Source organism: Cupressus sempervirens, chromosome 7 (genome assembly GCF_028749045.1).
Source record: "Cupressus sempervirens isolate cs-2001-9-10 chromosome 7, ASM2874904v1, whole genome shotgun sequence".
In the NCBI taxonomy this organism is placed as follows: Eukaryota; Viridiplantae; Streptophyta; class Pinopsida; order Cupressales; family Cupressaceae; genus Cupressus; species Cupressus sempervirens.
This window is the reverse complement of record NC_143124.1, coordinates 206,035,963-206,062,542: the sequence shown is the minus strand read 5'-3', so window position 1 is coordinate 206,062,542 and position 26,580 is coordinate 206,035,963. Positions and strand designations below refer to the sequence as shown.

Here is a 26,580-nt window from a genome sequence, read left to right as displayed (position 1 = left end):
ATGTTAGAAGGAAACATATTGAATAGCTGATTGACAATGGTTGTTCTCATCATATGACTGGGGATAAGAATTTTTTTTTCACATAATTAGTATGATAGTTCCCATATTAGATTTGGTGATGGAAAGGAATCATATATTGTTGGAAAAGGATCTATTACTTTTGATGGAAATAATTACACTAACAATATTTATTATGTGAAGAGTTTGTATTATAATTTGTTGAGTATTTTCTAAATGTGTGAAAAAGGATATGATTACATATTTAATGATGAAGATTATCAAATTAGGAAAACATTAGGAGCATTGATTGCAGCTGGCAAGAGAACTTACATAAATATGTACCAACTAGAAGGATATATAGAAGGATGCTTGATATCCTAAGTTGATGATGGTTGTGGCACCAAAGGATGTGTCACATGAATTTTGAAAATTGGGAAAGGATAAATTCATCCCAATATAGTAGAGAATTACCAAAAGAAATTAAAACCAAACAGTGAGATCTGAAAAGGATGTGAAGAAGAAAATAGAGAAACCAAACATTCAAGGAAAAATATCACTCATCTATCGGTTTATGAGATCTTGTGAAAATCGACATTTTTAGTCCTACAAGAACAAGATATTTCCTAGGTGAGAGATACTTTGTACTATTCATCGATTATCACTCTAAACATGCCTAGGTCCCATTTCTAAAAGAAAATATGAAGCATTTAACAAATTCATGATATTTAAGGCTAGAATTGAAAATGGATGAAGTGAGAGGCTGATTTTTTGAGATCTAAAATAGGTGGAGAGTTTATCTTTGATGAGTATGAAAGATATTGTACAAAACATAAGATAAGATGATAAGTATTTACATCAAGAATACCAAAAAAATGGTGTTTTGTAGAGAATGAATAGAATAATTTGGGAGGTAGTAAGGACTATGATCAAGGAAGAAAATCTACCAAAAAGTTTGTTGGAAAGCATTACACATTGTTGTGTAAACTTTGAATGGAGTTTTATAATAAAAGAGATACTACAAAAATTCAAATGAGATGTGACATAGCAGGACACCTACTATACAATATTTTGAAAATATTTGGAAGCAAATTCTATATTTTAAGATTTGACAACAATTTGAGCAAGTTTGATAGTAGATATAATGATGGAATTTTTAAAGGATACTCTACTAGAAGAAAAGCATATAAATGTCGAAAAAGGCTAAATAAAGTTGTGGATAGTACAAATGTGAGGGTAGATGAAGATATTCATAAGAAAGTGATTGTTATTTACAAATTTAATATAAAGGAAAAGAAAGAAAATGATAAGAAGAAAGAACACAAAGAATGAAGACTAAAACCTACTTTGACTAGAAAAATCCCAAGGTATGTGAGACACAATTCTAAAACTTAGATGATTGGTGATAAGGAAAAGGAGTTTTTACAATAAGTAATGCATTGAAAGAACATCCTTTATGCTATCTACTTTCAAAAGTTCAATATAAATTTGTGACAAAAGATTGTAATGAATATAAGAGTTAGATAAAGGAAATGACTAAAGAGAGAAATAAAATTGATAAGAATCAAACTTGGGAATTTGTACCTAGATTGTAATGAAAGAATTTGATTGGTACAAAATGGATTTTAAGAAATCATTTGGATAAGAATAGTAAAGTTGTAAGAGTCAAAGATAGACTTGTATGCAAGGGTTACTCTCAAATTGAAGGAATTGATTTTGATGAGTCATGTGCACTTGTTTCTTGGATGGAATCCTTTACAATATTCTTTCTATTTGCATCTTTTAGAAAATTCAAGGCATATCAAAAAGATGTAGAGTCATCATTTATGAATGGTGACCTAAAGCAAAAATTCTACATTGAGAAAACAAAAGGATTCAAATTATAAGAATATATAGCCATAGTGTTTAGATTGAAGAAATCACTTCATTGATTAAAATGGGAACCTATAGCCTAGTATGGAAATTTGGATAGATATTTGACTAGTTAAGGATTCCAAAAGGGTTAGATAGACAATAATTTGTACATAAAAATAGATATTGGCATAATTTTGATGATTTTGGTATTTGTTGATGATATCATCTTTGGAGGTGAAGATAACCCGTGTAAGAAGTTTTATAAAGATATGCATAAGGAATCTAAAATGTCTATGATATGTGAATTGAATCTCTTTCCTTGATTGCAAGTGATTTATAATAGTAACTTATTTTTAAATCTATGTGCAAGTATGTGAAGGAATTTTTGAAGAAGTTAGGGTTAGAAAACTCAAAGCTAGTAAGCACTCTTATTATTACTAACTTGAAGTTGACTTTAGGAAAATTACTCACTAATATAAGATGAAAGTATAGATCAATGACTAAAGGATTTTTGTACTTGATCATGTCTAGACCTATATCATGTATATAGTATTCTTGGTGTGTGTGCATGTGTGAATCAATACACTTGCAAACACAAATACCACTTCAATAATACTATTGCATTGATTTGTAGCTCTTGATAGGGAAAGCTTCATTAGAAAGTTTAGTGTAAATTCCCCTAAAAAGGTGTTTTTCATAAGGAAAATTGTAAAATCCTCTAACAAGATAGATTTCACAAGCTTATGTAATTTTGATTGGTTATAGGAATTCTTAATAAGATGTGTTTCAAGAAGAAATAGTTATTCTCATAATATAATAACCCTTTGCATACATTATAAGGGCTAGTGGGAATATTAATCCCACTATGGTTTTCACCCTCTAACCAAGGGTTTCCACATACAAAATGTATGTATTAACTTGATGAATTATTTTGTGTGTGAACTTGCTTCCACTTTACTTCATTTATCTTGATTTTAGTTGTTAAGTAATTAGCACTAAGTTTTTTTTTTAGAAACTCAAGGAGCAACCATTTTCAAAACTAGTACTAAATTCACACCCACCCTTCCTTAGTACCCATTAGGACCAACATGATCTTGAACTTGATGGAACAAGAACTGACCATCCTAACTTTGAACTTGATGGAACAAACATCGATAAGAACTAATAGGATATCTAGATTGATTTGAAGTGATAAAAGACAATGTTTGAAAGATCATGATGATGAAAAATAACCAATTTGATTTGAATAAATAAAAAAATTCAATATCAAAAAGACACCAAAAGTAATTATGTAGATTGTTAAAACAAAATAATTAGTTTAATTTGACGCAATGAAATTGATTGATTGTAGGTTAATTTTATTTAGGAACATATAATCAACTTGGTATGGTTTGATGATCTCAATTATCTTCCAATTCTAACTTGATAAAAAAATATCTAACATACTCCTAGTGTTGATAGTCAATTCAATTAATTGATTGATTTGATTTGATTTGATTTTGATAAAAATTATTGACTAAATTCGATGAATTCTTGATTGATTTAGGTATGATCATGCCCCCTTGGGAGAGAAATCAAAGGAAAATTTGATTGAATCATAATTTTAAGTATTTTTTTTAATGTGAAACTAATAGAAATATGTTTTGGATCAAGTTGAAGATGTTGAGAATAAATAAGACTCTAATTTGAATTGATTTAGTTCTAAGAAATAAAGTTTGACAAAGGTTTTCAGATGATTCATACTATCTAATTTCAATTTTTGCCTCAATTCACAATCAGATGTCCGGTGTACTTATGATATAATTATTTAGTTATAATTTAAGCAAGTAGATTTTGATTTATTATGTCAAATTATGTTTTAGATTAGTGATCTCATTTGTGATAGGAATACATTTAAGCTCATTTAATCTATGCAAACTAAGAATGTATTGCAATTAGGTCAACAATGAATGCAACTACACTAACAACTATAGGGTTTGTTATTGGTCATTCAAAGTGGATCAAATTTTTATCGAAGAGAATTTGGTAACAAACATCATAGGTGATTGCAATTTCCATTAAAGGATTTGGGAATCATAAAGATATGAATGCTACCTAGATTGGATGCAATATTGAAAGTCAACCTAAGCATCAAGGCATATAGGCCAAGATGACTTATTATTTACCTTATTTTTATTTAGTAATATTCTTTGGTTCATGTGTAAAATATGGTCAGTAACCTACAATGACCCTTATTTTTGTTTTCATATCCTTGGGTACATGATCCCTAGAACACATTTACTAGGATGTTGATTTTAAGAAAACAAAAAGACAAGGGAAATGATCCAACCTCACCAAAGATTTCATATAAAGTGGGTTGACATACACTTGGCCATGAAATCATGATGGAGGTACTTATGACTAATGCCTATTTTATTTGAGTCCATAGGCTAATTGAAAAAATCACCATTGAAAGAAAACAATGCAATCATCATTCCCCTTGTTTGTGTATCTCTAGCTATTTGCATATCCTCACTCAAAGATTATGATAAGAAAAAAATGCAAAGAAAAATCATATGTTCATTCATGTTTCTCTAGTCCAAAGACATCATAGAGACAATAAAAAAGATATAAAGAAATCATTTTTCAAATTGTGCCAATGGTTTGCATTATGATTTCAACACGTTTGGGTTTGTTTTTTTGGATGTGAATGTATTTTTTTTACAATGTTGAGTACAATTTTTTTTCAGGTTCAATGTCAATTGCAATCCAATAAAGTGTTGAGAAATATTTTTGGTTAAAGTATTGAAAAATACTAATTTAATGTCTATTACAAGAAGATGTTGTTAAGAAAACCTAATTTGATTATCTTGTGTGAGTGTTAAGAAAAAAAAAGATTAGTGGAAAACTTCCCTAGATAATGGCATATGTTGACAAAGTTCAGTGAAAAATAATAACTGATAACTAGATGACTGGATATCATGGATGATGCTACTAAGATTGATGATTATTGTTGATTAGGATGACTAAAAGACATCAAAGGTGAGTACAATTTTCATTGAAGGATTTAGCAATCATGAATATATGAATACTAGCTAGATTGGATGCAATCTTGAAAGTTAACCTAAGCATCAAGGCATCTAGGCCAAGCTGACTTATTAGTTACTTCATTTTTATTTAGTAATATTCTATGGTTCATGTGAAAAAATATGACTAGTAACCCACAATGACCCTTATTTTTGTGTTCATATCCTTGGGTACATGATCCCTTTCACACATATACTAGGAAGTTGATTTTAAGAAAATAAAAAGGCAAGGAAAATTATCCAACTTCACCAAAGATTTCATATAAAGTGCGCCAACATGCATCTGACCATCCAATCATGATGGAGGTACTTATGATTGATACTTAGTTTATTTGAGACCTTAGGCTCATTGGAACAATTACCACAATAGGAAAATAAATAAAGCATCATGCTAGTTGTCAATGTGTCTCTAGTCATTTACACATCCTCACTCAGAGATTATGATGAGAAAATGGTACCTTGAGGCCTTGATGGATTCTTTGTTGCATTTTTGTGTGTATTGATAATTTCATTTTAGATTTTTTTAATGTTACGAAGAGGACATCAATACCTACTACCTAGGTAGTTTTTATTTATTTAAATTAGTATTTTTCTATAAAGAATTGAACATAGAAGTTGATATATGGTGGAGAATATGTGTTTAGTAAAACTACAAATACAAAGTCATAATAAATTTAAGATATAATAAAATTGCAATCATTGAAAATATTTTCTTCAATAGTATCATACTATATACAGGGTTATCAAATTAATTCATTTGATCCCCTATAAGTTAAAGTCAACTTGAATTTTTACCAACATTTCAATAATTGTTAAGGAGCCTCTATTGTAGGAATTATTGAGGAAAAATATGTTATATCAAATATTTTATGATCTAAGATCCTTTGATCTAACCAATTCATTAAAATGGTACCTCTCAAGGCTTAAATCATCACATTTTCTTAAAAATGCATTATTTTAGCATAAATCAAGATGTTTGAAAAGTATAACCCACTATTGTGGGGTCACCCATAAGTATCAACATAATCCATGATGGATAGTTTAAAACATCTTTAACATAATTGTAATTAGATTTAGTTTTGGATGGTATAGTTGTTGGAATATGATTTAGGAACTGGATTTTGATATCTTTGATTTGGGATTCTAGAACTTGAAATCCATATTGCAGTTTCTAAAATTTGTTTTGGGATTGTTTGGTTCAAGCATTAAAATATTTGATGTTATGAATTTATTATTCCAAGCCCATTTGGTTCAAAATACAAAATATATTGTTCAAAAAATGAGTTGAATTGATGTTGCAATTATGTCCATCTCTATTAAATCCTAGAGTGCTCATAGCTATAAAGGACAAAAGCTACTTTATAGGTCTATAGGAAGATTGGTAGGCCTACAAATCTAGGTACCTACTTGTAGGTAGTCACGAGTGTTATGTGACTAACCTGTATATACTATTCAAGATTTGAATCCATTATGTGGGTGGGATTTTTGAACGAGGTTTTGCCCAAACATTGGAAAGTGTAAATAGGTTTTGTACACTTATTGTAATATTTTTAAAGTTGTTCATGTTGTTGGTGTGCAAATTTTATCCCTAAACAAGACAATCTTTTATTTGCAGTAAAAATCTAGTGGCTATATTACTCTCACTATGGTTTTCAGCCTCTCACTAAGGGTTTTCACGTACATAATTAATGTTTCATTGATGTATTCTTTCTTGTAAAAGATTGTATGGTTCTATTGTGTTTCTTTTATCATTGTAGTATTGTTTAATCAATTGGTAGTTAAGTTAATTAAGTCTATAGCACAACTAACTAGTTTGAAAGTTAGTACTAATTTAATCCCACTCATGATATCAATTTGGGACAATAATTGGTATAAAAACTTAGGCCCTAATAGTAGCAATATTGGTAGCTTGAGGGAAGATATAATGGAAGATTTCAATCTTCAAAAAAACCTTGGTGAATCTCTCAGCACTATTGATGGTTTGAAGGAAAAGCTAAGGGCTTCCTTGAATAAAAGAAAGAAACTTGTGCAAAAACTAAATAAAATCTAAGAGCTTGCTAAAAAACTTGAAGACCATAGTCGGTTAGATGAATCTAAACAGAAATGACAAATCTCATGGTTGAAAATGAGAAGTTGACTAAAAATATTACACTACTAAAAAAAGGAGCTAGAGAAAATGACAATAAGAATGAGTAAAGAACAAGATGAAAAAGGTAATGCCATTAAACCCAAGGAAGAAGTAGAGGAAGTTCTAAGAAGAGCCCTAGAGGATAAAGATATATTTGAGGAAGAAGTAAAGACTAAAGATGCATAGATGCTTCAAATGGAAGAACAATACTACATAAGACAAGGGAACAATGTCTTACATGAGTATGAGCACAATCATAAGGAGCAAATAACATTGTTGATTGAGGAGAACAAGCAACTGGGTGAACTTTTAAACCAACTAACTAAAGAGATTAAAAGTAAAAATGAGAGGAATGAATAACTAAAGAAGTTTAATGACAAAACTGAGAAGATAAAAAATCAACTAAGAGCCAAGAGGATAAACAAGGGTACCACTAGTATGAGATATGAAGGTAACAACAAGAATAAAAAGGGGTGAGTCTTCTAGAATAAAAGACGTAGACTTCAAGAAGAAAGGAATGACATCGCCAAAAGATAAGAAACCAAAAAACCTTACTTGTTATTTTTGTAGTAGAGTAGGACATACTTCAAATGTTTGGTGGAAAAAAATTAAGTATTTCCTGGTATCCAATATGCATTTGATGGATATTATCATAATTGTCACTTATATGGTCAAATGATACAAGAGTACAAGTTTCATTTCAATGAGGAAAGCATTGATGGTTACTATTACTATTGTAACAAGTATGTACATAAGTATGAGGACTGCAAATCCAAGGCAAGATCAAACTTGTCATCTCCTAAATTAGCAAGTCCTACTAGAAGCAACAAGTTCTCCACATATATCTTCTCAACCTATGGAAGCCGTGACCATCTTATAACCTATTGTAAGTTAAGGATAGGTCAGAGAAAAAATATTGGAGCATGGAGAGGTACGTGAATTACATGCTTCTATTGTAATAAGGTTGGACATCTTGCTAGAGATTGCAGGGAAAGAGATAGAACAAGAAATAAGTTCCCTGGAAAGAAAGGGAAGAAAAAGACACTAAAAATAAAGGAAGTCAAAAAGGACATTGACAAAGTTCTAAGAAAGAAAAGTGATGAAGTAGAGACAACCAAACCTATAGAGGCTGTGAGCTCACTAATTAATGGTGAGATCTCCTAGTCAAATTAAGATAATTCTAGCTTAAGGGGTTTTCTATGTAAGGTAAATCTTACACTAGTCCCCATGTTTAAACTAGTAATTCACCTATTGTGAGGCCAAAGGTGACAAGTGTTGGTTTAGACTAGAATATTTATTCTTACAATAGTAAGTTTGGAGAATGGTAAAAATATGATTGTTTCTCAAGAAGTCATAAACATTAATTACATGAGATAAGTGGTAGGTAAACACTCTCTTTAATTTTGTAACCCTAATGTTACAATTTTAGGGTTTCAATTTTGTGCTAAACACACTCATATCGAGTGATTTATCACTTTTCCAATTTAAAATATCTTGAGATAGAAACTCCACCACAAATGGAGAAACTTGATGAAGGCTATAAGAAAAGATCACTAAACATGGATGCAACTCCAATCAAGGAAAAATAATCTAAGAAAATTGAGTAGGAGAAGGCATCTGAAGTACAAAAGGAAACAAAAACAAAAGTAATTATTATCATACCAGTCATGAAGGACACTCAAGAAAAGGAAGGTACTCTTGAAAAGAAACAGATGCCTAAAAAAGAGACAATTGCAATGAAGGAGAAGACCCCTAAAAAGGAGAAAAGTTCATAAAAAGAAGAAACTCATGAAAAATAGATACTTCACTATTGATGGAGGAAACATAATAGGAGAAAGAGAAATCACATGTAAGAAAAGTGACAAGGACAAGGTCAAAAGTGCTAGAAAGTGGGTCAAGAGGACAAAGGAGAGTGAAGAAAACTAAGTCCTCAAAGAGGAAACTAAGCCTAGAAGAAAAAGAGGAAGGGTCAACATGGGTTAGCCTCATCATCCTCATCATCTAGCTCAAAGGATGAAGGAGAGCTATTTGAACCTGATGCATAAGAGGAGATTGAGAAAAACTCAATCAAGGAGGAGATTGAGAAAATGAAAGAAAATTTTGGGAAAATGATCTCGAACGAACCTAGAAAATACTCCAAATTAATCCACAAATATGAACTTCTTGACCAAGAAAGAAAAATAAAACAATGAGTAAGGACAATAGTTAAAACCAAAGATAATATTGTGGAGTTTGCTTCAAAGGTCACATATAACCTTGACAATAATCTGATTGGTTAACTCTCCCAAATAGTTGACCATATCAAAGAAAAAATTAAGGATATAGAGAAGGTTGCAAAGCAAAGAGTTGAAGAAAAGTGACAAGAAAATCTCATGAGTGTTATGGAGATAAGAAAGGTCACTCTAGTAGGTGTCAAAGATCACATGTCTTGGGCATTAAATGACATCACCCCAATGCTAAAAAGGTATCTAACTTGAGTACCTTTATGAATAATTTGGAGCAAAAAACAAGACATCTCAACAAGAACTTCAACAAACAAACATCACAATGATCCACTTGCACATTAAAAAATAAAATATATAGCTACTTCTAAGAAACCATTCATTTGATTAAGAGGATAAGGGTTGAACAATAAAAACAAACTATTAAGCTCTTAAAACTTAAAATTTTCATGTCACCCATAATAGTTATCATTCAAGAGCACACAAAAGATGTAGAGATATAGATTGCCAAGCTACCAGTAAGTACCCCAAATGGCATAGAAAGACATATGGCTAATATCTATAGTGAGACACTTGCACTCACAAATCTCAAGAAGACATGGAAGGTGCAACTTGGTAGTGCTCTCTTTCGTTATCAATAGGTGTTTGACAAGTTGTGACAACAACAATTTACCCTTTGTCATTGTTGACAAAAAAGGGGGAGAAAAAATAAATATAGAATAAAGGGAGAATAGAGAATAAAGAAGGGGAAGATAATGAATAGAGAAGAGATAAAGAAAGGGGAGAAGAGAATAGTGAATGACACTGAGGAGAAGAGAAACAATACAAATTAAAAAGAGAGATAAGGAGAAGGAGAAAATAGAGATAAGGCATAGGAGACTATATTGAGGGGGAGTATTATTTTTTTCAATTTAGTCCACATTGACATAAAGACTTTCAACAATATAGTTGAAGAGATGTAGGAAAATTCAAAGACAGTTGGAGGTTTTTCCATCAATGCCAAATGGGGAGATTGTTGGACCTATCAATAAAATTGGCATGAAGCCTAAAGAAAGGTGATGACTAATACTTAGCACCATATAGTGTTGTGATTGATTGACAACTCGTCAAGAAGGAAAAAAAGGCTTTAAGTTAGAATGACCACTATTAGAGTCCTATACTAGTTGGAACAGTAAAAGTGGTTACGATAGGTCACCAAGGCATAAAGGTGAAATGAATCATTCGTAGGTGGAGAGTAAGCATGATGATTTTCCATTGATGTGACATAATAAAGGAATGTGTAGGTAGCATGATGTGATAAGCTTCTATGGAGTGCTTGTAGATATAAAAGAAAAATGCTACTTCATAGGTCTATAAGAAAAATGCCTACTAGTCTAGGTACCTACTTATAGGTAGTCATGAGAGTAATGTGACTAATCCATATATGCTATTCAAAATTTGAATCCATCACATGAGTAGAATTTTTCAATGAGGTTTTGGTGCCCAGACATTAAGAAGTGTAAATAGGTTTTGTACACTTTATTGTAATGTTTTTGGTTGAGAAGGAGATAAGACTCACAAAGAAAAGGTAAAAAAATAGATAGGTCGTAAGAGACAACAAGGACTAGGCAAGAAAACATGTGACACAACTTTTCACAAGGAAAGCCCAGGTAGAGAAAAGAGGTTAGTAGATCTTCAAAGGTTGAACAAGAAAATCTACAAGGAAAGTTGTTCCACCTTTTAGATCTACTACATAGTTCTTTTTTCCTTAGCATTCTAGCTAGTTGTAAGCTCTTTTCATTAGTAAGAATTTGTGTATCCTCTAACAAGGTACCTCCTTAAAGGAGCATTGTAAATCCTCTCACAAGGTAGCTTTGACAAGCTTATTGTAAGCCTAACAAAATATCAATATTATTGACTAGATAGGTTCTCAAAAAGAATAGTTGTAGCCTTTAACTAGGCAACTTTTTATCTACAATAAAGTGTAGTGGATATATTACTCCCACTATGGTTTTTATCCTCTCATTAAGGGTTTCTACATACAAGATTCATGTGTCATTATTGTATTGTTTCTTGTGTGATATTGTATCATTATATTGTGTTGCTCTTATCATTGTATCATTATTTAAGTGACTCGTAGTGTTACATCCCAAGATTTTGAGCTATTAAAATAAATTATAGCCATTAGGATGATTAGTTAAAACCATAATTTCTTTTGATCATGTGAAAAGAGTAGTTATAGATAACCAATTATTTCATTTGAACTTTCTTGTTAACAATTATTATGTATAATTGCTTATTGATAATGGTAGTTAGTCGTTGCTTGTTGTATTTAGTTGTTTATTGATTATGATATTTAGCCATTGTTACAATTATCTATGCTATATTATAATATTGATTTAAAATGGAAGAACTCATTATTATTGTAGAAATGTTTCATGGGTGGTTGCAAGAGTAGACAAAGGGGAAAAAGCATTGCTAAATGAGATTCAAGGGATGGGCCACTACTCTAGTCCATTTTTCAATCACCAAGTATGACCTCTAACTACCTTGATAAGGATTTAGCGACTTCTCAATAGAGTACACCAATAGAAAGTCATGAGATATTTGACCAAACATTAAAAATAAATAAAAATTTATAACTATCATTAACAAAATTTATGTTTAGAACCATTATCTTTGTTGTTTTGTGATGGTGTCTTCTTTTTTTTCTTCCATCATCACCCATCTATATATATACCCATATATGTATATAAATGTATGATGCCACCATGATATTAAAATACTATCTAGAGTTCATCCCTATTAATATATGTATAAATGTATACATGTGTATATATCAAGAGGATGTGAGGTTAAAATAAATCTTCATTCTCCAAACTACGCATGTATATAGCTATACATATTTTAAATAGGTGCGACCTCAGATAACAATAATAAAAGAATCAATTAAGAATTATATATATATATATTTTAAAATAAATAACCTTGTAATAATTCAACTTATATTTTCTCCATGTGAGATGACCAAGTACACTCAGCACCACCTCTCTATTCTTTATTTTAAAATATCAATAGCTTGAAACCAATGATCTTGTAACTATTACCTTGAGCTAGCAATGAAAGGTCATGACTCATTGAGCCATAGGGATATTATATACATCATGGCCTTACTGATGGAGGAAAAGTCCCTTACGTCTTCTCAATATATATTTGTATGTATTCAAATGGTGGCTTTTTCCTTATTTCGCACCCCTATCATATCACAACAAGAATCAGGGTATGTGCAGGATCATGGTCAACTAAACTATGTTCTTAATTGGCAATAAAAATTTAGAAAATCAGGGTTATGTCAACTTGACATGCAATTTTCTACTTGTTATTAACTTTATATCAAAAAGTTGAGAGAAAAGAATCTCTAGAAAATTGAATCTAGTTTCTAAATTACTAGAACTTATCTCAAATGAATAAAAATTGATTGATCAAAATTTTAAAATTTAATGCAATGTTACAAAAATTTCAAAAAAAAAAAAAGAAGTAGACGTATGTCTGACCACCTTAATCAAAATCAAATGATAATATTTTTTAATAATATTCTAGATATAAGTAGTAGACTCATGCATGGATGTGACACATATTTTTGAATATTTTTCTTCTAAATAAATAATTAATAAATAATTTTTGACTTTAGTATTTTTGAAAATAAAAACTCTTGTGTCTAACCACCTTAAATAATTCAAAACTCTACAAAATTCAATTTTTTATTTATTTTTACTTATAGTAGAAGAAACATAGAATGCGATGCATCTTTTGGATTTAAAAAATGTTGTACCATTTGAAAGTTATAGTTATTTTTCAAGTAGTGTGTCAATCAGCACTTTATACGTAACTCCATTATAAAATAAGTAATAATTACTTACTAAACTCATAATATGACAAACCTTACATTTATGGAAAGATAAGAACATTCTTAAGAAACCTTTTTCATTTCAGCAAATTTTGGTGAAAAAAAAGTCGTTAGCTACATGTTTGAAGTATAAATCACATAAAAATAGGCCAAAAGCACATTTTTAGGATGTTTTTAAAGTTGACCACATAGGTTTGGTATCAAAAGATATAGTAGACCTTATAAAGATATTAATTGTTTTCATTTAGTATTAGGGTGGGTGGGAAAAAAGTTGAAATAGATTTTGAAATGGTTTGAGATATTTTAGAACTACAGATTTTTTAGATCGCCACTTTTTGGCACACCATGATCCTGCACATACCCATCATTCCAAGTCGTGAGGTAGGAGCATCAACTGAACTATCAAGGAAACACAGACCAGGTTATGAACTTTGCATCCATGCACCCAATAGTGCACTCTCTATCAATACATTGGATTTATATGATTATGTATTATGCACTAGTTATAGTTCTATATCCATGCTTTGTGGCAATCTAATTTCAATTCAATGAATTACATCTATGCACTCGATGATATGCTCTATAGCAATGCAACGGATTTTATGATAACATATAAACACCACTATGTGTCTAGGTCAGTACACTTTTCCTTTCGAATTCTCAAGTTCTCTAAGTGTTGTTGTTTCCAATAAAGGAAGGGTTACTAGATGTATAAATGCTTGTGGTCTATGTTCTTCTTTGTCTTACACCTACTGTGAACTCTTCTCTATAGTCTTGATATTGTAAGAACTGAATTTATCATTGTTCAAGATAGTACCCATGGTTTGACCATCTATGGATAGAAATCTAGGTGATTTGTTCAAAAATGAAAGTCACTTTCTCCAAGGACTAACCCCTACTAGAGTAGCCAATGAAAGGGTGTGAAGAGGAAGAAAACCCTGCAAGGGAAAGAAACAATATAAGAACCTTAATATCTGAAATCAAAATAAGTTTGATAACACATCCAACTAAGCTCATGTTTGTCCATTTTGTACTATGTTGTCAAGTTGAGCAGTGGTGATCAGGTACTAGAAACCTATCTAAATCCTTGGCCAAGGTCATTTTAGAGGAATGCTTGCCTATTATTAATCACAAGATGTCGGTGCTACTAGTTAATCATGCATGCCAACCTATTACCGAGTGGACATTTTAAACACTAGTATGCTCAAATGGCTGGACTAAGGTGCCCCAAGCCCAACACTATGGTAGGGAGGACCTTTCTTGTTAAAAGATTGTGTGGATTAATAAGGTCCATGGTTGGGAGGTTAAGCTTGAGTCAACGTTTCTCCTCTTACCAGAAAGTTGAGGCTTGCACAAAATATTCAAATACCTTAGCCAGATTTTGTATGTTTTCTTTTATGGATTTTATCTTGTAAGACCATTCTCATTAATAGTAGACAATCCATGGAACATATGGACATAAATTAGTTTTTCTCTTTAGCTATTATAGAAATCAGTTATTAGTAAATTTTTTTTATGAAAGATTAATGCAATTGCTTTTACATGAAAAGGATTTTAAGTTGTACATTATGATTACTTTGGAAATATGGTGATGTGAGTTACGTTTGTAACTTCTTTTAATTTCAAATTTTAGTATTTATTTTTAGTCAAGAAAATTGGTATGTTACATATGGTATTAGAGCTCTGGGTTTGACAGTGAACCTTGTGCACATCACCCAGCAAGATTAGTAAACCTAATATTTTCTTAGATTTAAATGTAATAGGATGCATACACAAAAGAATCCTTGCAATAAGGTGTGTCATCCCATCTTTCTATATTTCATTAGGAACATGCCAATCTATGATTATCCCTATTTTTTCATGCCTCAAGACAATGGAACTTTAAAACAAGCTCTACAACGAATGAGGAAGGAAAGGGTAAGATGGGCTCCTACCTAGAAGAAAACTTATAGAAACAAACTCATTCAAATTTGGAGTGCTCGTCAAGGTAACTCTTTCATGCACTTCCATAAAGCTTGGATGGTGTGAGATATGCATGAAACTGAAACTAAACAAGAAATAAAAAATAAAATTTCTTAGTGATTGAATCTATAATCTAAATGTAGCACCCTCAGGAGAGGGAACTTCGTAAATAAATGTTAGTGTAAATGTACTTGAAAATTTTATTGATGAATAAATAAAGTAGACAAATCCTATCCATTCTTGTGTTATTCCTTCTTCTCATCTCTCTCTCTCTCTCTCTCTCTCTCTCTATATATATATATATATATTTTCCTTTCCTTGCAAAAGTCCATATAAACTAGAAACATTTGACATAAAGAACTTGCATTTACTTTTAGGCCAAAATAACTAAGAAACTTGAACAACAACAGGAATGTCGTGGACCATGAATTGGCCCATGAGAAAAATCCTCATCCTCCCACTGAGTTGCTACTTCAGATTTTGCAAGATACACATACAAAGTTAGACAATATGGAGAAGAGAGTGAAAAAATTGTTAGTCCGGACTGGGAAAAGTCAAGAGGAAATCTAATCCTCGCCCCCTCCTAGAACAAAACTTGAAATCTCCAAGCACGGTGAGAGAAACACTCAAGCCTCACTTATCCAAGCTGAGAAAGAAAAGAAATTTGAAATAGTTAGTGACTTATTTGTAGACATTAAAAAGATCTAACCACCCAAGTTCTCTGGTTTCGAATCTAGAGAGGATGCATAAGCTTAGTTAATGGAAATGGAACAATATTTTGAGATTAGGAATTTCTTGGAAACTTCAAAGGAAATTTGGGGAATATAATATTTTTTAGGGGAAGCTACTACTTGGTGAGGAAACACCAAAGTTGAATTGACTATTATGACAACTAAAATTACCTGGTAAAAGTTTGTGGCCATCTTTAAGAACTATTGGTTACCCCAAAAATTTTATAATCAAAAGCTATTAGACTTCTAGAATCTTAGGCAAGGGGATATGTTTGTACACAAATATTGGGAGAAATTCACCTGCTTGCTAAAGTGTGTACCTTTGTATCAACAAGATAGGAATTTAAAATTAATAAAATTTATCATGTGACTAAATAATAGGATCAGAGGAGAAATAGATGTCTTCATACCCCTAACCATGGAAGAAACCCCAGAGAAGATTGTTTGGTAGGAACATAGGATTAAAAGAAATGATTCTATTCAAGATAATAAAAGGAAAACAAATTGGAATTCAGAAGGGATAGATACCGGATCTCACAAGAAACAATTCAAGGATTACAAACCCAACAAACTAGAGTCAAGAGGAAATGGTAACAAGGATTTCAAAAGTAACCCCAATGCAAATAAGAATGGCAAGGGAAATGAAAGGAAGGGACCACCAGCAGGATGCTTCAATTATGGTGGAGATCATTATGCTAAAAAAGGTCCTAGTAAGGAAAACACCAACCAACCATCTCGGCACCACTACCACCACAATAACATGTCTACCAGCAAAGGATTCACACAACACTAGACAACTGATAGGCAGAACAACAATTGGGTCTAACTGAAACTACGGATAAGATCTACAAAAGTCCTATTTCTCTATTAATTGATACCAAAGCCTCAAAATATTTTATATCTCCAAAGTTATTACTAGATTTCCAAAGAGGTCTAGTTACATGGAAAACCCATGGATGGTCAAGTATGCAAACCAGTCAAGGGCTAAGGTAGAGAAGTGTCTGTTTGAGGAACCGGTTGACTTTCCAAAATTCTCTACAGAATTAAATATGTATGTAGCACATCTTGGATCCTATGACATAATCATAGGCATTAATTGGCTTAGTGAGCACAAAGCCAAGGTTGACTATATTGCCAAAACTGTAGAATGTTTGGATGATCAAGGCAATCTTATAAGTATTAGGGGGGTTCTGCACAAAATTAAACCTTGACATATATCTGCCATGCAACTAAAGAGATGCAAAAGAAGAGGATGTGATATTTTTGTAGTTTGAATTGAAGATAAAGGAAGAAATAGAAGTAACCTAGAAGATGGTAGATGGAGAAATAAGGGATGAACTAGAGGGATCATTTACAAACAAGTATCCATATCTCAAGAAATTCCAAGATGTGTTTCCGGAAGAACTTCTCAAACTACCTCCATCTAGAGCTTTTGATTTCTCAATAGATTTAGTACCGAGGGAAGAACCTATATCCCAAGCTCCTTATTGGATGACTGCAACTGAATTTATGGAGCTACAATTGCAACTGTAGGATATGCTAGATAAGAAACTTATTCAACACAATATTTCACCTTGGAGAGCCCCGATATTGTTCCTCTGGAAGAAGAATGTGACTATGAGACTATGTATAGACTATAGGATGCTCAACAAGGTCGCCATCAAGAATTGGTACCCACTTCCTAGAATTGACAATCTGTTTGATCAAATGAAAGTTGCTAAGGTATTTTCAAAAATTGACTTAGGATCAAGATATCATCAACTCTACATCAAGGATGCATATATTCACAAGACTGTGTTCAAAACTAGATGTGGGCATTATGAGTTTACAATGTTACCCTTCAGGATAACAAATGCCCTAGCAGCCTTCATGAATTTGATGAATAACATTTTTTCAAGATTGTTTGGATAAGTTTGCATTGGTCTTTATAGATGATATTGTGATCTACTGAAGAAATGAAAAGGAACATCAAGAACATCTTGAAAAGGTTCTACAGAGGTTGAGAGAACATAACCATACGAGAAGTTGTCTAATTATTCCTTTTATCAAAAAGAGATTGAATATTTAGGACATATTTTATCAGCTAAAGGGATATCCATAGATCCTTCAAAAATCAAAGCAATCAAGGAATGGACCATACCTAGAAATGTGACAGAAGTCAGAAGCTTCATGGGGTTAGAAGGATTCTATAAGAAGTTTGTTAGAGATTTCTCTAAGATAGCATACCTGATTACTTCACTACAAAATAAGGGAAATAAATTTACATGGACCAAGAAATGTCAATAAGGCTTTGAGTACCTAAAGGAGAAGTTAACTACTACACCTATACTAAGATTACCAAACCCCCAAAAAGAATTTCTGATTATTACTAATGTATCTAGGGAGGGATTAGGAGATGTACAATGCAAGAAGAACAAGTTGTTGCATATGAGTCAAGAAAGTTGAAGAACTATGAATCACACTACCTCCTACTCTTACATCCTAATAACTAAGAACTATGAAAGTTTGCATCCTAATGAAATAAAGTTGTGGGTTTGCAAGGACTGAAGGATGCGAGAACCAATAACCAATAAACATTGAAGACCAAAAGAAAACATGAGCCTTGAAGTCTTGTTAGTTTCATATAGTTTTGTTTTAAAAAACCCCACTAAGACATGATTTTACCCAATATGAAGATAAATCTCATTCTTCATTTTACTAACAAAAGCTATAGAAAACCCATAAATAGTCAAGTTCAAACCCAAATAGATTTGTGAATAAGCAACACAATTTTTAAAATAAAACAAACTAAATGTAAAGAAAACATCATCAAGACGAGACTTAAAACAAGATGCCATCAATCAACAAATAAAAACTCTTAATATTAAAGTCAATTATTAAACAAGAAACAAACCGAGAAATTAAAATGGAAAGAATGAATGACGCATAAATAGTAGCAGGTTTGCAAGGACTACAAATTAAGTTGTGAGAACCGGCAACCACTTAAGGTTTGAAACCAAAAGAAAGCCGAACCTTTAAAGCTTGTTAATTTTACAAAGGTTTGTGTTCTTTAAAAAGGCAACTAAGACATGATTTTACCCAACATCAACATAAATCTCACTCTTCACTTCACTTGCCAAACCACTAGAAACACCAAAAATAATTGAGTTCAACCCCAAAATAGATTTTAAACAAGAACCCCAAACAACAAAGTAAAACACTACACAAAAGAACATCTTCAAGACATGATTAAACCAAGAAATATATCAATCGACAAATTAAAACACTTAAAATCAAACTATAAAACAAGAAATGATCCTAGAAATTAAGAAAGAATACATGAAACAACCAAACCAAGAAACCAACTTAGAAATTAGGATGCAAGGAAGAATAGTGCATGAGAAAATTATTGTTCCCAATGGTCATCCATCCAATTCTCCCTCTAATCCCCACCACAAGACCATTATACCATTCATTCACCACTCCTTCCATTCTCACACTACTCTATTTACATCTCTCCTTTATACTGCATGTCCTGCTTTCCTTGGTTTTTGCAATTGACTCTCACACTACCCTATTTACATCTCTCCTTATACTGCATGTCCTCCTTTCCTTAGTTTTTGCAATTGTCTCTCACACTACTCTATTTACATCTCCTTTTATTGCATGTCCCCCTTTCCATGGTTTTTGGAATTGATTTGGGGGCATCCCCTTGCTCATGTGTTTCCCTTTCATTCCCATCTCATTTTCCTTCATTCAATTAAGGGAGAACTCACAATTTGTAGTTCCTTCACTCATTCAAAACAATCTTTGCAATTGCTCAATAAATCCTAAAATCAATAAAAAAGACTTCATTTGTAATTTCAACTTCTCTAAATCAGGTAACTTTTAAAAGAAAACTTCACCATGCTTTATAGTTAATGTGTGAACAATTACTTGTCACAAATCTCCACATATCTCCAATCATTAAAGTTAAATGCTTGGATATTTTTCTGAAATTTCCTCAGCATTTGGAATGTTGACTTTAAACAAGGGGGCAGGATCTAGTAGTTGTGCATCCTAATTTTGCACTTATAAAAATTCTATATGGAAATTTTAAATCACCTTCAATTTTTTACAGCAGCTTATTTGGCACGTCCCCTACTTTAACTAAGGTTGTAGGGCCTCATCGTTAAATATGATGCCACATCAACATATTTTTAGCAAGGTGTACAAAACAGGCCCAAAAAACTGAGGCTAATGGTTAGGTAAAGGAGACATCAATTCCTGAACAGCTGATGTGGCATCACATGATTGGTTGCTTTTCAGAATAAATGAGACACATCTTATTCAATTATGGATAGTCATCATTAACAATAACAACTTTAAATTCACAACTATTGGTACAACATAGTAAAAACATATTGGACATTAAATCAATAATTGCAACTTGCAAGTATTAAATTGTGTGGATATTAAATCAGCAACTGCTATCACCTGCTATCACAGCCATTAGAATGCATTCAGGTACCGTGTCCTGTCCCCTATGAAGCATTTTTTTGGTATTTTGTATTGTTTCTTACTATCACTATTCCTGGAGGTTATGGACTCCTCTGACATTTTACAGAGATTTTTTCAAGTTAGATTCAGATCCACCATTTTGCACAGATTCCTTAAAAAATTGGAATTTTCTGTAATTAGAGCAGAAAATTTTAGCTTGTATAAATTACGTCTAGAAAAAGATCATGAATTTTAGGCATCGCTTGATTAGATAAGAATTGAAAGCTTTCAATCAATTTCTTTAACATAAGAACTGAACACTTTTGGTTAAAATATCCAGAAGAGGAGGCTACTGCAGCATGCGAATTAGAATATCGAAATGAATATTATGGCTTGGCACTGATTTATATAAATTAGTCTCGCTGTAGACAAGATGAGATAACTTGACCAAAACACAGTACTTCATTAGATCGTTTTGATGATCAAAAAAGGAATATCCAAATGAAAAGCATTGCTTATCATTGAGCCAGAACAATCCATTGGAATACTAAATACATCACCCATTATAAGATACAATTTGTCTAATACATAAATATCACAGCTTTCCTTCAGCAAATGCAGCTGTGCCTGGTCAATGGAATGTCGACTAGTAAATCTCTCTGCTTCAGTTCTGTAATGTCCGTGGGAAACATTTACCGGGAACCCTGAGCATTAGATATAGGCTAACTTGCTTAATGAACTGATATCAACATCAAGAGCCCTTTGGAGCTCTCTTCTGCGACCGTAAATTACTCTTTTGGGCACCAGTACTCTCCATATAACTCTTTGCCATGTCTTTCAGAAAATTGACAACATCCTCTGAGGATGGAAGAGAATAGCGGGCAGTAGAACGCTTCCGACCTACTGCACAGGAAAAATAGTTGTCCCCCTTCAAATCTAGCACTGAAGAACCTTCATGGCAGCTAACATTCTCATCTTGTATCCTCCAATCTTTGCTGCCACTGCCTCTGAGCTGTGTTCCTTTTTTATCTGGTGATAGTGGAAGAGCTTTGCCTCGTGTCCCTTTATTGCTTACTTTCCCAGGGTTGGATTTTGTTCCTAATCTCCTTTCCATTGGTGCCTTATTATCAATTACTTTTGTAGTAGTTACTTCTGTCCCAAAAGGAAGTTCTGGCTCAAAGAATGTATAGATATCTTCATCCTGAAAGTTGGATAAATTGCATGAGAATTTCATTTTTCTCGTCAAAGCACATCCATTATTTATCCATGGTTATCATCTTTAAGAAAAAAACATTGCAGGAAAAACGGTAATCTTTAGTTGTTGCAAAGAAAAAGTGATAAAAGTTAAAAGCGAACATAGAATTCTTAAATAAAACAACATCATTTAAGATATTTGCTGTGCAAGCATTTTGTTTGCAAAAGAGAGCTTATTTTTATTGCAAAAAGACCCGGGGATTTGTTGGCGTGGTCATGTGCCCACAATGTTAAATTTATCAAGGAAGTTAGGCCATCTTAAGTTAGTAACCTTAGTTATTTTCCAAATTTGAGTAATTAAAGTTTAGAAAAAATAAGCAACCTTGCTGGTCATCCAATGGTTAATCTGAAAATCAGAATCAAGGGTAATATAATATTACCATATTTCTTTTGGAAAAGAAAAAAGGTGAACATGTAAGATGAGTGAGAGAAAACACATGAGGGTGTGAGAACATAAGGATGAAATAATCCCCATGGAGGAAGCTTATAGAAGTTAAGTTTTTTACTTTTTTACTTTTCCATGACAATTGGATAGAGTTTTGCAGTATCTGGTCTGTGTTCCTAGTGGTTTCTTGCAAATTCATAATCATGCCCTTATCATTAGCAGGTTGAGTTCCTATATGTATAATCATAGCATGAGATTCCATGCTTCTTTTCAAAATGGTATGGGTTGCTATGCAATACTAACGCTAGCTACAGGGAGCCAGCTTACCTGGCTGCTGGTTACAAAACTGTTTCCATCTCTAATATCCCCAGTTTTGTTTGTTCTTTGCTTTTTTGTGTTTTTGAGAGAACGTTTTTTCCTGAATTTTTCGAAAAGATACGCAATACTGAAAAACAATATTGAAAAGTAATACCAAATTGACTATGCAAAGACCACTAATTAATTCATATTCCAACGCTGCAATTTATTTCTTCTCTATGCTCAGAAAACTACAAATCAGAACCTGGTATCACTGTCAACTTGCAGCAGTGATGATCACTGCCTCGAAGAAAATGCTAAACGAGATTCATACGCAGCTGCAAGAACCAAGCTGCGGCTAGGAACAGACTCACTCCAGCTCGTGAGTTTCTCAGCAGCAATCCAAACGCCTTAATGGCATCTCACGTCTTGAGATATGATTGGGAATTTAGCGCCCAATCTCATACAAAATGCAAAAGTAGAATGCCGTCCCAACCAGGTTGTGATAGTAGATAAATGGACGTTGACTTGCAGTAGTAGTGTAATGTCCCGCATTTGACCCCCACAATTTTGTACATTATTTTTAATTCATCTTCAATATCTAAGAGAATGACTCTATCCTCATATACTAGTCATGTCTGAAGGGGTGCCACTCTACTAATGTCCTTATTTTCATTACTATTTATTAATGTATAATTAATATATTATTATTTATTAAAAAATTCATAAAATTGTTTATTTGATTATTAATTATCATAAATATCATTTATTATTATCATCTAATAATTATACATTTCAATCATAATATTTGATGTTTTGCTATTTTATATTATATTTATACATATATTATATTATATTAATATAATATCATTATTATATGAATGTATTGATATATAAATCATTTTAACTTATATTGATATATAATATTATATCATACTATATTAATATATTATATTCATTTATCATTTATCAATAGTTAATAGTAATGTATTTAATTACGTATATTGAGATCATTTTATATATCATCTATTTATCTTCATTGTTTATTAAACCTACCCCTCAGGAGAACATTATAATTAGTGTTCTAAGTGGGGGCCAAGAGAGTGCTCCCCTCTTGAATGTGCTTGTCCTCCAGCAATTCATAGCTCGGATTAATTCTCTTTCCAGCATGTGTTAAACAAAGTACGTGTGTTTAGCCTATGCAAGAACATAAAATGAAGACACGGAGCACACATAGAGTAGACACATTAATGAATGAAGACACAATGCAAACACGGGCTAGACACATGAATGCATGGAGTCACAAAGAAGACACAAAGCAAACACAATAACACATGCATGATGTAGACACAAAGTACACATGTTAAAACATTGTTGGATTCCTTTTCACATTTTGAAATAACAAAGATTAAGGAAATGTTTTACCAATTTTGGCTGAGAATGTCATGCTCCTTCCCCCTATTTGGAAATCAAATTTCTTGAAGATCTTTCTTTTAGCAACATTCCTTTAGCTAGTATTACAATATGGTACCCTAGCAATCCTCCCTTAGTTATAGACTTTCTCTCATGTGCCTAATTCTGTAGTGGATGACAGATTTACTGTTGCTCAGGTTTGCAAACAATCAACTTGGGGCTCCCTCAGATTCTCATCCATATTGGGACTTTTGTCCCAACGTGATCGAATTACTCCTCCTCTTGTGCTGCTCTCTAGCCACTAATTCCATAGTGGATGATAGATTTACCACTGCTCGGGTTTGGACATGATCTACTTGAGACTCCATCAAATTTTCATCCATATTGGACTCTCTTACCCCAACATGATCGAATTACTCCTCCCCCTGTGTACAATCCCTACCTACTATGTGTTGATGTTTGATAGCTTAAGTCGGATAAACCTATTATATATAAGATATAATTTATACACAATAAATTTGTGTGTGTTTACGTGGGTGGGTAGGTGTTCTTTATATTTGAGATATAAGGTTATTGCTATATGAGAAAGATTATTATAATATATATTTATAATTAAATTTGTTATTATATTAATTATCTGATTAATGAATAGACATGTCCTATGAAGGGGCATGTCTATTCATGGCCTATTCTCTATATATAAATCTAAGAGGATGATGCATTTGGAATACACATACCAATTCGGCAGTAATTAGTATATTTGCAACAGATCCGAAAAACCGACATGGTATCAGAGCCAACTGCAAATGTAATAAAGAAAAATACAGATTTTGTCTCAGCAAATGGATAAAAGCATCGCAAAGTGACATAGTAATCAGTTACCTTAATTGTTTGACAGAGAGTATAAGAAGTGAATGAGAAGGCTTTGGGTTTGCCAAGGGTTATGAAGATCACTGTCAATTTGACTTTGACAATAACTTCGTCCTCCAATACTAATTCTGACAAAATGTAGAGACTATGCAGGTGTACCAAAACAAAGAATAAAAAAATAATTATAATATAAAAGATGGGATGCGAATCAGTCATCCAACACATTATTTGAGTAAAAATCTACCTACTAGTGACCCGTAACATCAGATGGCATGGCACATATAAAATGTTGATAAGATCAACAACTAGGATTGACCAAGTCAAACCAGCATCATCGTTATATAATAAGCAAGAGCTTCCAAGGATAAAAGAGGACAGAGGTATGTGGTTTTGCATTGAAAAGTGTGTGAGAAATTATATTGGAATAGGCTATCCAACAAATATTCATCGTCTCCAAGATAAATTGGAGGCGTACAACAGTGAATGCATTTGAGGCATTGAGCATCAACCCATTAAAGGTGGGTATAGAGGTATGATTTAATAATATTCCTTTGATAAATATCAGATATTATAGTTCAAAATACAACAATTCTTAAAGGAATGGCATATAGTGTCTTTGTGTTTCGAAGGCCTAAATGTAGAGTTAAAATTATATAATTAAGTTCTTCTTACCGTAACTAAAGGTCATTAGAAGTACTCCTTAAAAGATTGTGATTCTACTAACGGAAACTGACCTTAATGAAAAGGTATGATTATAATCCAAGATAAGGTGTTATTCATTTTCCAAAAGAGATATGACTTATCAATTTGAAAAGTCACATCCTCCATTTGATCGAATATAAATGAGAGGTATTTTATTTTTAAATAAGAAAGAGAGAAGAATGTTTCTAAGAACAGATTTAGAAAAAGAACAATTTCTATGAGCTTATGAAGACAAGTTGAACAGCGCCATTAATTTCTTATTGAATGGTGTTATCCTTTGATTACATAAGTATTTTTTCTTAGGTACAATTTCTAAGTAGTGTATCCCTAATATAGTCAATCTTTTATTTGTATCTCTATACATACTATAAACAGCTATTTGCCTTGATCTTCTCCTTTGTCTTGACGATATTCCTGCAAGAAAAAGAAGATCGATATCAGACTTGGAGGGAGATTGAGATTCAAAGGGAGCTTGACACTTTGTCTAAGGCAAGATTGGGTAAGAAGCTCTGAAGATTGATGTTCAGAGGGAGCTTGACATTTCATTAGAGGCAACCTTGAAAGAGAGGGAGCAAACATAGGATGTGATTTAGTCAACCTTCGGTGATCTTGATCTTACTAATTCAGAGGGAGTAAACCATGTTGAGATGGTTTCTTTAGTGATCAATAAATTGTAGCAGCAAGAGTACTGTGATTTATGAATATATCTTGTGACTATGTGATTTTAATGGGCCTACCCCTTGTGTACATCGTGAGGAAGTGACAACTCTCAAATGATATCACTTGTATTGCAAAAGTTATTGAAAGGTGATGATCGTACAAAAACATGTATTACAAGATCAATCAAATTGAGTATATGGTGAATGTCTTGCATCTCAACATTCTAGAAGGCCATTACTCAAAGAGTATTTGGTGAATATCATTGATATTCTGGGAGGTCAATACTCTTGATATCAGATGTGATATCAAGCCTTATTTTGAGTATTAGGTCAATATTTGGGAGGCCAATACTATTGATATCAGATGTGATATCAAACCTTATTTTGAGTACATGGTGAATATCATGTGTAGATATTCTACAAGACCAATACTCATGATATCGAAGCAATATCAAATTGTGGAAATCTTCTGAGATATCAAATGAGATATCCCTATTGTTATTTGTAATATTATGTTGAAGTAAAATTTATTCTTATGTGGTTGTCCTTCTTAGCTAAGAGGGAGTGTTGAAATTTAATAGTTTCAATTGGATAAACCTATTATATATATAATATAATTTATATGTGTGTTTTTTATATTTGAGATGTAAGGTTATTATTACATGAGAAAGATATATATATATATATATATATATGA

General features: G+C 32.2%; 1 protein-coding gene across 3 annotated transcripts in view; it reads right to left on the bottom strand.

Moving 5' to 3' along the window:
- Window positions 1-20,669: 20,669 nt before the first annotated feature.
- The window catches only part of LOC149546218 (alpha,alpha-trehalose-phosphate synthase [UDP-forming] 1-like), a 241,184-nt gene continuing 235,273 nt past the window's right edge, over window positions 20,670-26,580 (bottom strand). For all 3 annotated transcript variants that reach the window (XR_016353669.1, XM_089791062.1, XM_089791063.1), the window contains one exon: window positions 20,670-21,504. Coding sequence is in view for 2 of the 3 variants with exons in the window: in XM_089791062.1 (XP_089647188.1) it covers window positions 21,055-21,504 (450 nt within the window). In the remaining variant the exon portion in view is untranslated. The remainder of the gene's footprint in view (window positions 21,505-26,580) is intronic.